This window comes from Aplidium turbinatum, chromosome 8, assembly GCF_918807975.1.
Source record: "Aplidium turbinatum chromosome 8, kaAplTurb1.1, whole genome shotgun sequence".
NCBI lineage: Eukaryota > Metazoa > Chordata > Ascidiacea > Aplousobranchia > Polyclinidae > Aplidium > Aplidium turbinatum.
Window position 1 is genome coordinate 24,844,006 of NC_137479.1, and position 11,264 is coordinate 24,855,269.

The following is an 11,264-nucleotide window of genomic DNA, read 5'->3' on the forward strand; positions in this document are numbered from 1 at the left end:
GAATTAAATGTTAACTTGACACTCTATGATCTATGAAAGAATTACAATGTTATTCTATGACTACAAAAAAAAGAAAGAAAAAAAGCGACGTTACATCGACATTTTAATATTCGATTAAACGTGAAACCAATTGAAACAGTGTTGATCTTAAAAAATATCATTCACAAATTCTTTGAAACGTAGCAGCAGGATGTTATGTTTGAAAGGAAGTTTTCTGTACAACACATTGTTCGTTTGGAAGATGAATTACCTCAAAATATATGACATATACTGTCTTCTAATTTGGTAAGCAAACTCATACACGGACAGATATGCTGCACAGCTTCGGGGGATGTTTGAAATGAATTTGTGCGCTTGTTTTGAACTGTAATTGGCTGAATGATAAATGGGCCTTCTTCACAAGCATCCGTTTTAATTAAGTAAGGACCATTACTTCATTCTGTAATGGCATCAACATCTGCTCAAAGCAAAGTTAGGGAAAATTAATCCGCTTTTATCATCAATCATTGACTGCTGGTCATAGGTTTTACGAACAAGTTTTAGGTGGTCTTTTGAAAAAGTCGGCGTGATAAAACAAGGGTGCTTTATAAAAACTTAACACGCAAGGTCTTGTCAGGCACTAAACTCTTGCCATATGAAGTTACTCTGCAAACGGGTGTTCCTCTTTTCTTGTAAAGTACGTGTTTTGGGAATTCTCAAAAACTCAAACAACATTGTGAAGTTGCATCCAAGGCTGATCATGTTAAAATAAATCGCACCAATGTATAAATAGACGTTTTTTTATGAAGGATGTTTTGCGGTTGTTGAGCAAACTACTCAAACGAAGAAAAGAGCAAATAGGATTCTAGCAACCACCAAATATGCTTGAATCGAACAAAGTGGTTGTGGCTTGTTCACTCAGATTTAGATAAGTCTCAAAAAATTAGTTGGCTCTCTTTGCTTTTATGGGATAAAAAACCCAGGACACAAACTGCTACATACTTTTTAAAGATTTATGGTTTGGACTGAGTATCGATTGATCTCTTTTAATTAATAACCTATTAGCTGTAGCAGAACTCTAGCATGTATAACATGGGCTGTTTCCAATATGCTCATCTTCAGCTGAATTGTTGACCCCAAGCTGAATGCAATATCTCAAGTTTAATCACTGAAGAAATTAAATTGTGTTATATCTAGAACTTTCACGGTATGCATAATCAGATAACATGTTTCCGTTTATAACATTTATGTCTCACTGCCATCAAAATGTTGTTTTCAGGACGGTAAGTAAAGATGTGGTACGAAGAAACTTGTATTGTTAGTAAATTATCATGTATTTAATGGCTTATACTTTCAGTAGAACAAATTCACAAGTGCATAATCCCCAAGCTAGCCAATGTGACTTTCTGTATATGCTTTGTAATATTAGTTATGGATGTAAAAATTGCTATGTTTACCAGCTGGGGAAACAAAAATTTAAACTGCACATTTTTATATTGTTTTGTAAAATTTCAACACAAAAGTGTGAAATTATACTATGCATCGAACATCATACGTAGTTTTGATGAATGGATGACGAAATTGGTGAGTACGCAAAAAAAACAACAACTTAAAGTCATTTTGTCATGGCCACAAGAAAAAATGCTCAAAAAGCGGTGATGAAAACAATCGGGCAAAATCATTGTCATTCTCTGTTTTGGTGAAGTCGAAGTCGCAGCACTCAAACCGGAGCTAAGCGTTGACAGAGCAATGGAAGCATAGCGCAGCGATGGTGGTTTACCGCTGGACTGCGAGTAATTCTAATGTTCGATGTTTTCTAAAACGAGTATTGAAAAAATAGTTGAAGTTGAAAAGGGCAAAGAAATGCAATAATAGTTTCATTCTAAACAATTTTAGCTCCAGATAGACAAGCACTTATCAAAGTAGCGGTATTTTGTTATCATAACTTTTTTGTTAACCAAAATACTGAATCGTTTCTGCGGTACGGTATTTGAAAGTAGACAAAGGTGATCAGGTCTTTTAGGCCTGTCACGGTTGGTACCATCAGGTTTGCAATAGTGAACGTAGAATATTGAAATTTATTGTTAATGGTTGTTACAAGAGTCAGTTTTAATCCTTTTAAGCTCAGCCTGACAACAAGTATTGAAAGACGTTACACTGTAGCATAAGAACACAGTAAACAATAACATGTTTTTGACAAACTGTGTTTAATAACAGTTGGCAAAAATCATTTTCTCCCTAAGAAAGCATAATTCCGGTGTAGTTACTAAAACATTTATTTTTATGTTTCAGTGCTTTAGTAAGTTGACATAAAACATTATAACAATGATCTTAGATGTGACAAGGCAAACCTTAACTCTCTATTGGCTTTTCACATGCGTTATTTTGTCGGCTGCTAGAATCAATAACTTAATTGCTGATGTCAAGTCGGATAAAACATCATTAGACATAGGTGATGTTGAGGAACTCGCAAAAGGAGGCCTCTTGCTCGGAAGGGAAGAGCAGACTGAGTTTTGGCTAAATTTGATAAAAAAGTACCGTGACGACTTTACGGGAACAATCCAAGCTTCGCTGGAAGATTCAGACTGGTGGCAATCTTGGAAGAGCTTGCATCCTGCGACTAGAGAAGAAATCGTGTCTTTCTTACTTCCTTTTTTAATTAATAACGCTGATGGTTGGACCATACACTGTTCTGATGCATACAAACTGTGTCAAAGCGACACCAGCTGCGCTTGGAAATACTGGAATTACGTTAGATCGTGTTCGTCTGATGATGCTCCTTTAGAAGATTGGACAAGATTTTCGGGATGGAAGGAAAATTTTTCTCGTTCTTCAACGTTTTTGAGAAGGTCAACAAGATCGGTTGGATCAAAAAATAAGCAACATGCTAAGAAATCTCACCGTACCAGTAGGCGCAATAGAAAACGCAGAAAAAGAAAACAAAAAGCTTCAGCGCTGTCACCCCGCGGACGACGATATGCTCAAAGCAACTGGAAAGTTAGTTGGAGAAGAGCTACAAAAATGATGCACTTTTGGATGGGAAAACACTGGAAAAATATATACGCTGACCATCACTCAACTGCCGATGAAAACTGTCCGTCAAAGTGTCTAAATGCTCTTTTGATGCTTAATCGTACCATATATGGAGCGCTTTTGGCAAGGTGCGATTGTAAGGCTAAATATGTCAACTCAAACCGCTCTCACAAAGGATGGAGCAAAAATCAATGCTTGCAACATCAAAACAAAGCTCTTGAGTGTCGACCTCGACTTTTCAAACCCAAAAACGGAGTGGTCGGCTGCACAGAATCTCGTCTCAGATGCGAAAACAACCGAGAGTGTAATGCCGCGCAGCAAAATTTTCTTCTTCGATGTTCTCAGGTGATCAATGGAGTAGCTTGCACGACAGAATGCAAAGACGCCATGGTTCTGTTGGCATCTAAATCAAAACATTTCAACACTTGTATGTGTGATGGGACTGAAAAGCCAGTCTGTCACAAAATTCGTACTAATATCAACAAACTTTGTGAAAAAAAGCGAGACTGCTCGAAAAAGCAACAATGGACAAGCGATGGTAAAGCAGTAATATCAAAAAATAATGATTGCGCAACTGAAAACAATGTTTTACATCCCGAGATGCTGGTTTCTTCAAACGTGAACATGGCGCTTGCCACAAAAAGTGACAGGCATTTTACTGTTTTTTTAAATATTGTAATTTATTATTTTATGTTTTTATGGCATTAAATCGTTATTTGCTGTTGAATGTTTTCTTTTGATATATATTTTATTAATTTTTAAGCTTTTTTTATTTTGTTTTACGTGTAAAAAATCATTTGTACCTCTGACAAATTAATTTCTTGTTTTACGCATTATTTTAACAGAAAACAAGTGAAAATTTTTTATAGATTTTACTTTCTGTATACCTGATAAATATTATTGTAAAATTTCTGCAAATGCTCTGGTTGATTGACGCAAATAATAGTTTTGTTGAGATTTTTTTTTTTGTATTTTTCAGTCAAAAAGTTCTGCAATCTTTCTTTCTTGACCCCAACCAAAAACAAAACCACTACGCTTTCAAAGTAATTTAAAAATTTTCCAAAAAAGTGTTTTCATATTTTTATCAAATATGACAGTAATCGTTGTTGAAATTTTTTGTTTAGGTATTTGATCTTTATGCTGGTGTGACAATGGCCATGTGTGCCTTGTCAACAGACATCCTGATGAAAATCTCATTCAACTGCCAATTCATACGCTTGTTTGAACAGTGGTGCATTTATGCCTACCATAATAACGTTACCTAGTCTGCATGGTATCAACCATGGTATCAACGCTTCTATTGGCAACCTTACATTTTCACGATGGACCAACATACTCTTGTTTTATTTTTGTTAATTTATAAGCATTATTGTTCTTATTATAATAAAACAAACAAACTTGATGTCCAACAAGGCAGAGTATTAGAAAGCACTCTCTTTCGTGCAGGATGTCTTCTGAGTATTTTATAGCCTATTAGTGTTATTCCTCTGTGACAAAACATTGTCTAACTGGAGTTGCTGGAGTTTTTCACAAATTCAAAATTTTTACAGTACCTTTGAGATGTGAAGTTACTAAACCATTTTTTTTTTAATTTTTTACAAAACTTTAAAAAAGTTTTATTTCCACGGAAGAGTAGGGGCGTCAGTTCAATTGCATGTCTTTTCGCGATCGCAAAATATTATTAGGCTTGCTTAGGATGCTACCAAAGCTGACAGGTTGACTCATGGTGAAAAATCATGTGATAACATTGCGGTGTTTGATATGATAAATACTGGAAACTAAAGATGAGTTTGTTTGGCTGCTTTTCATGACACTCATCAGGACTTGATGCGTGTGTTTCTTCACCCGACACGACATATAAAAACGATTTGAAAATGATTTTGTCTTCAGGTTACAAGCATTAAAAATTGACCAACTATCATAAAGTAAAATCGTCAAAAATGAAATCACAGCCATGTACATATCACATCTCAGTAACCCATCAGCAAAAGATGGGTTGCACATCCGATACATCAGCGTGAATCATAGCATTTTAGTCTTTCTATTTTTAACTTCAAACTTTTGTGAAAAGTGATTTTGTTTGATAATGTTACTCCCCAAAAAGAACTCGGTGTTGTTGTCATTTTAAAGCGGAAAAGTGATTGAATATGTTTGAAAAAATAAAAGATTTTATCGTCCTGGTAGGCGGTCTTGCCTGCTGGTTTAGACTGGCACCACGCGTTGTGCCAATTAATCTTGCTAGAGCTTAAAGTCATTTAAATCATTCCATAAGAGAATATGTGTCGAGAAAAATAGAACTTGTGCAAACAATGATCAGAACTTCCACACAAAAAACAATCGACCAGAAATCGCTTATCGACTCACTAAAGTGTCTGATTTCGGAGCACTTATACGCATGCATTTGTTACTCGTGTTAAAAGTTGGCCTTTTGGGATAACTGATGAAACAAAAAAGGTATAATCAGCAAGAAAAACAATAATTCAGTTTAATGACCTTAAAATTTGGTGAAAAGTCGCCCAAAAGCGTCCTATTTTCCAGCTTTCACGCAGTGCGTAAGCCTATTTCAGCATTTTTACTAAGTGATTTGCAATGCTACACCACATTTTATTGTTCGATCATTGGTGTAGTTTAAAGTTGATGATACGACCATGATGGCATGCGTGCGAGCACAACATAACACCTTGTTGCTGGATTCCGCTAAAGTGCATTCATTTTATGTCTGAAGCTGCTACAACTGGTCTTAGGAAGACAGTTTCTGAATATTTATCTGTTGACTAATGGAAAATTCAAGAGCTTTTGATACTCACGACTGGTCATTCAGGTAGCCCAGCAAATTTTCAGAAAAAAACGTTCATCAAAATTGCCTCAGTTTTCATTGATAAAACAAACAAGTTTCGTTTACAGGTCTCCAGATCGTACAGTATATTTAACAAAGTTCAAAACCTGTTCGCAATTCAGGTACGAATACAAGCCAGTCAACTCGTTGCATTTTGTGGAAAAAATTCAATATTCTCTGGTTGTTTTACATGCTGTTGCTTGGAGTGGGAGGGCAAGACCACCCACCAGTGCGCACAAACAGAAGTGATGTTGATATGTAATCACGTGACACTCACCCATCTAAAAGTTTAAACTTTATTGACCTCAAAACGCACTTTTATAGGCGTTACAGTAGCAAAGAATGAAAAAGTATTTAAGATTTGTTGCTACTGCTTTTTTGGTTTTCACTGCGTCGTAAGAAAAACGTAGTTGGTTAGCTTAAGCTGGCAACTGTTGCAATTGAAAGAGTTCGTTTGTTATGACAAAGCAAATGACGAAGAACAGAAATATCAAATTGTAACAGGTAGGTAGATAGATATCCATATACCACTTTCTATTGACAAGCAATTGGTGTTGCGAACAAAAAGACCACCCAACGTGAATTTTTGATGCCACTGGAAACACTATTTTAAAATATTTTAATAGGCTCGACTTGTAAACAAAACGGTTTAAAATAAATTCGATAAAGCGGATTGGAATTAAATTCTCCCATGTTTTCACTCAAGAAATTAACTACTGAAGTCTCAGAGTAACGTCATGGCATTGCTACTTCGCTTATATGACAACACAATTTGATTCTATTACCTCAGTTTGCTGGCTTAATCATTGCAGATCGCTTGCTCTGACGCAATCAGTAATCAAATAAAATGAGACTTGGTAACCAGACGAGAACTTCAGCCCTACCCAGCCAGACAAATTGGTACTTTGTGCACTGATTCAACGTTTGCAAACGTTAACTTAATGTAAAAAGCATCAATTTTGATGGCTAGGTGCCAAAACACTGCTAAAGCAATGTTTGACTGTCAAAAGTGTTAGATCACATATATGGGGACTTTTAATATAATCCGAAAATTCTTGAAATAATACGAGTTTCTGAAAGCACTCTTGTATGACATCCTTGTCAATACCAAAATAACATAACACTGGCGTCGTTTGTGACGTTTGCGAGGACCACCCACGCGTGATTGGCGTTGCTGAGATGACATGGACGGATTAATGCATCTGCTAAGACTAAAGTGGTCGCACGCGTCTCGGTGCCACCGACCCTGAAGTGGACGACAAACAAGAGACGCGTGCCATCCATTGAATAAACATTCACAGACCAAATTCTGCTAATCATCAACGTAAATCCAGGGTTGTTGATGTAAAAAGTAAGCTCAAGAACTATGTTTGTAAATTTTGAACTGTCTACTGTAAACGGATTGACATTGGTATTGATTTGTTGCTTTTTTTGTTTTCTTTTTTCTGAACAGTTAGAACAGCGACTTGGGTTACCGGTTTCAAATTTCGGAAGGTTTTTGTTAAAAGGTTGAGACCCCACTCAAAAAAACACTCAAATTGATTTCAAATTCATCGCAAACTAACAATGAAACGCAACTACAGATTTTGTTTTCAGTTTTGACATTTTTACACTGCAGAGAATTTTTAGAAAGGATATTAAAATAAATTCTTACTCTGTTGATTGTCCGAAATCTGAAAGGCACTGAAGCCTTCTTCAAAAGTGTAAAGTTCTACTTCAATTTATGTTGATATAATGCAAAAAAGAATATTGATTGGGAAAACAACTAAGAAAACCAAGGAAATGGCAACAGTGGTCGCTGCTGTGAAAGCTTAGTAGGGACGGCAAATCAGTCGTTTTTTATTGTAAAAAACGACTGATTTGCTGTCTGGGGAGTTAAAGATTCACTTTAAAGTGAACTTTCTTTCATGTGAGGTCGGTGTACAAATTGTCTCTTTTTGTCATGCTAAAGGACTGAACACAACTACAAAGAGCAATTATATCCTATTAGCATTGGCACAAGTTTTACCAAAACAATGTTAAACGAGCGAAATACAACTAATGACCCGAAACGTCGAATCTCGGAGCAACAGCATAGTAAACTTGTAGAAAAAAAGCTAGATATTTATTGCGCACTTAAAGTTCCTTTCAGAAATAATCTGCTTCTCAAACACATCTTTGAAAATTATTGGTCACAAAGTTTTCCTTGCACACTTGTGTTTTTGTACGATAATGGAATCAACGCTCAGTCACAAAAGTGTTCAAAAAAGTTACCTACGTGTTTTTGTAAGATTAAAGCAAAAGTCATAAATATTGTTGAAGGCGTATGTTTTTCATGCATTAAAAACTTACTTTTGAAAACTTTCTAATAAAAAAAAACCTTTCCACAAAAAAGTGAACGCAGGCTAAGTCTTGGCTAAATTTAGAACTTTTTATTTGACAGGAAAAAACTGTCGAAAATATGTTGTCGATTCTGTAATGTTTGAACGGTGAAGCTGCGTCATTGGAAACAGAAGACTGACGTGACTTCATAATTTAGACGCGATTAACCTACCGCATGTCGCCTGCCGAAGCATTAGATGCCTTTGTGGGTTGTCAAGTTGCAACTCCACCTGGGCTGTCAGTGTGCGTGCGATAAACGTCATCCTAGTAAGTTTTCGAATCGCATTACCACAAAAAAAGCTTCGCGATTTCGAAAATTAAATAAAGCAGAACGAAAACAGGCAACAAAAACTTAGTTACTCTGTTTCTACAAGCTGTCCATTTCAGTTCGCACAACCTACATTTTTGTTTTAGAAAAAGGGCAATCAGACTAAATTTAACATTCTAGACATCTAATTGCTGAGAAAAGTTAATATTTTTCATAACATTAATACGGTAATAATAAGAATTCATCACACCAATCGGCTGTAAGATACCGTCAATAAAAATTCTCCATCGTCAGCATTTTTTAACGAATTTTCTTAATTCCTTTGGGCTGTGTTCTGCCAAGAATTGAACTCATGGCGCAAAAGTTTATGCCGGTCTTCCTTGCTTTCGTTCGTCGTTAATCAATTTGGACAAAAAGAAAATTTCATTATTAATTATGGTACGATAAGTCCATTGGATGTGTGATTCTGCGTTCCGACGAATAAAATTGCCCTTTACTGAGTTGTTGAATCAAGAGGGTTCTCCAACAGCATCATAGCCCTTCAACAGTTCATTGCAAATTTCTCAAAAATGAAACTATTTCTTCACAGTTTAATCATGGAAAGCGATTAGAGAACTTAATAATTCTCTTCCTTTTCATATCGCAATATAAACGACAACAAAAGCACTAAAATTTCAGCCAGTTTTTTAGGCAATGTTCGTTTTCTGCCAGTTCATCAAGTAACAACCACGTTCAGGTGGAATTTTGCACTTGCACCATTTTTCTTTCAGTCCAAAAGCAAAGAAAATTGGCAATTTATTGAACTCCACATAGACTACTTTAAGCCCTGATGAGATTTCGCGTCAATAAAACGAGAAAAGTCTTCGTCTGGACATACTAGAAATTATGTTGTCATGTTATTTTTGTATTCTACTTAAGAATCAAGATAACCAGAAGCTTGACAGATAAAAAAGCAATTGTTGAATTTAGGAGCAAATTTGAATTTCGAAGTTTTGAACAACAATCTGAAATGTGATCGTTAAATTGGATATCAATATGAATTCGTAGTAGCCTGTCTGAACATTGCTTCAATGGGCCGTTCGTGTTTTCTCTGCTGCCCCAATCCAGGCTAGGTGTTCAAGTGTGATCCTTAATTGCATCCACAAATGACTGGCTGATGATGCCGAGCTTAGAGATTTGCTAAGCTAGCCCAGCCATTTGACTGGTCAAAATCGTGGGAATGGAAAAAACAAATGGCTTAATCATGGTCATGGCTAAATACAATGATCCCTTGATGTACAAGTTTTAAGTTTTTTGCAAGTTGTCTCTTCAAAACGAATTAGTGACGTCGAGCAATTTAGGTTGAAATTCTTTGACAGACTGCTTTGGTGCTATGAATGTTAGTTCAACAATTTGAAACGTTGAATCAACGCGAACACAGAAACTGCTTTTGACAGTCGGTTTTCCGGTGCAGCTTAGTGAACCAATCACACCTATCAACGGCTTTCAAGAACCTTGTGAGATCGAAATTACCCCTGCGAGTCTGCACTGTGAAGTGACAAGCAGTCAAAATGTCTGAATAAATAGCTCTCCAATTGATCTTTGTAAATTTATAAAAATAGATACCGTCTATTTTTAGAACCACAAATTTAAGTCTTTATCGGTGACCAGAGCTTCAGAACAAAGGAATTTAACTTGATCGTTGAATTGCTACTGAACTCAGGTAATGGCGTGGAAAAGTAAAGTGAATGAAAGACTTTGTCCCAGCTAGCAAAATCCGTCCGAAAAAAAACGAAATATGCTAGGTGGGGTCTAAGTTCGAAATTTTTACATAAGGTTTCACCAATGTCGAAATAACGTCATTTTTGGTTTGTTGTAGCCATTGAGCCATGACGTTAATTATACTTAGCAATTGTACTGGTGACATAGCTTGTTTACATCTTTCAAAATGGAGGCAAAGTTTTTACTTCCAATGTGTTTTCAACCGACAGTTCTGCGTCAACTTTAGCTATATGAAATGATTTTTCGATACCCTCCAAAATATTATTTAAATATGATGATTGCACGTTTGATTGATTGAATCTTTATCCTCGGACTGGGAAAGCTTCTTGCAAAGCGATTCAGTTTAGGTGATGACTATAAACTTTTGTCACAAACCTGGAAATTAAATACTAGTTACTACAAATCTACAAAACGTTACTACAATATTAAAATGCTATGTCTGGTCAACCCTTTTATACAACTCTGAAACTTGGACCAGTGTCACAAAAAATGGAAAAACAGATCGATGCCTTCGAGCTCTGGTCATACAGGCAAGTGGTAAAAATTTCATGGAAACAAAAGATCACTAACGATGAAGTATTATCCAAATTTAATTCAAGCAAAATTCTTTTACAAATAGTCAAAGGAAGAAAATTAAAGTATTTTCGACACACAATAAGGCAAAACTCGTTACAAAGATCATTAAATAGAAGAGAAGATAAACGGTAAAAGAAACAAAGGTAGACCAAGAATCATTTGGACATCAAACATCACTAAATGGACAAAATTAAGTTATGAAAATGCAGTACGAACAGCTCATGGTCGAGAACAATGGCGCATTGTATCCAACCCTCAATACGAGAAAGGAACGTAATGATGATGACTACAAAAGTACAAATCGTTTCGTTACATAACTTATATTTTTCCTGATACCTAGGGGTTGAAGCAGAGGTTGCGAAACAGCGGATTTTAGGCTTCCTTGTGTATTTAAGTTGTTGTTGGATAGACTCGATAATTGATTGCCACCACATTCTCGTCAATGCAGCT

The 11,264-nt window shown here is 35.9% G+C and overlaps 2 protein-coding genes across 2 annotated transcripts in view; both read left to right on the forward strand.

Moving 5' to 3' along the window:
- Positions 1-11,264, forward strand: part of LOC145775157 (eukaryotic translation initiation factor 3 subunit J-A-like) — a 234,250-nt gene that overhangs the window by 46,029 nt on the left and 176,957 nt on the right. The gene's annotated exons all lie outside the window — the stretch shown is intronic.
- LOC145776187 (uncharacterized) lies at positions 2,305-4,408 on the forward strand. Its single transcript, XM_082587589.1, has one exon. The coding sequence runs from the start codon at positions 2,305-2,307 to the stop codon at positions 3,718-3,720; it is 1,416 nt and encodes a 471-aa protein (XP_082443715.1). The 3' UTR covers positions 3,721-4,408.

Coding starts and splice junctions, on each gene's coding strand:
- LOC145776187 (XM_082587589.1), top strand. CDS start 2,305: ATGATCTTAGATGTGACAAGGCAAACCTTAACTCTCTATTGGCTTTTC.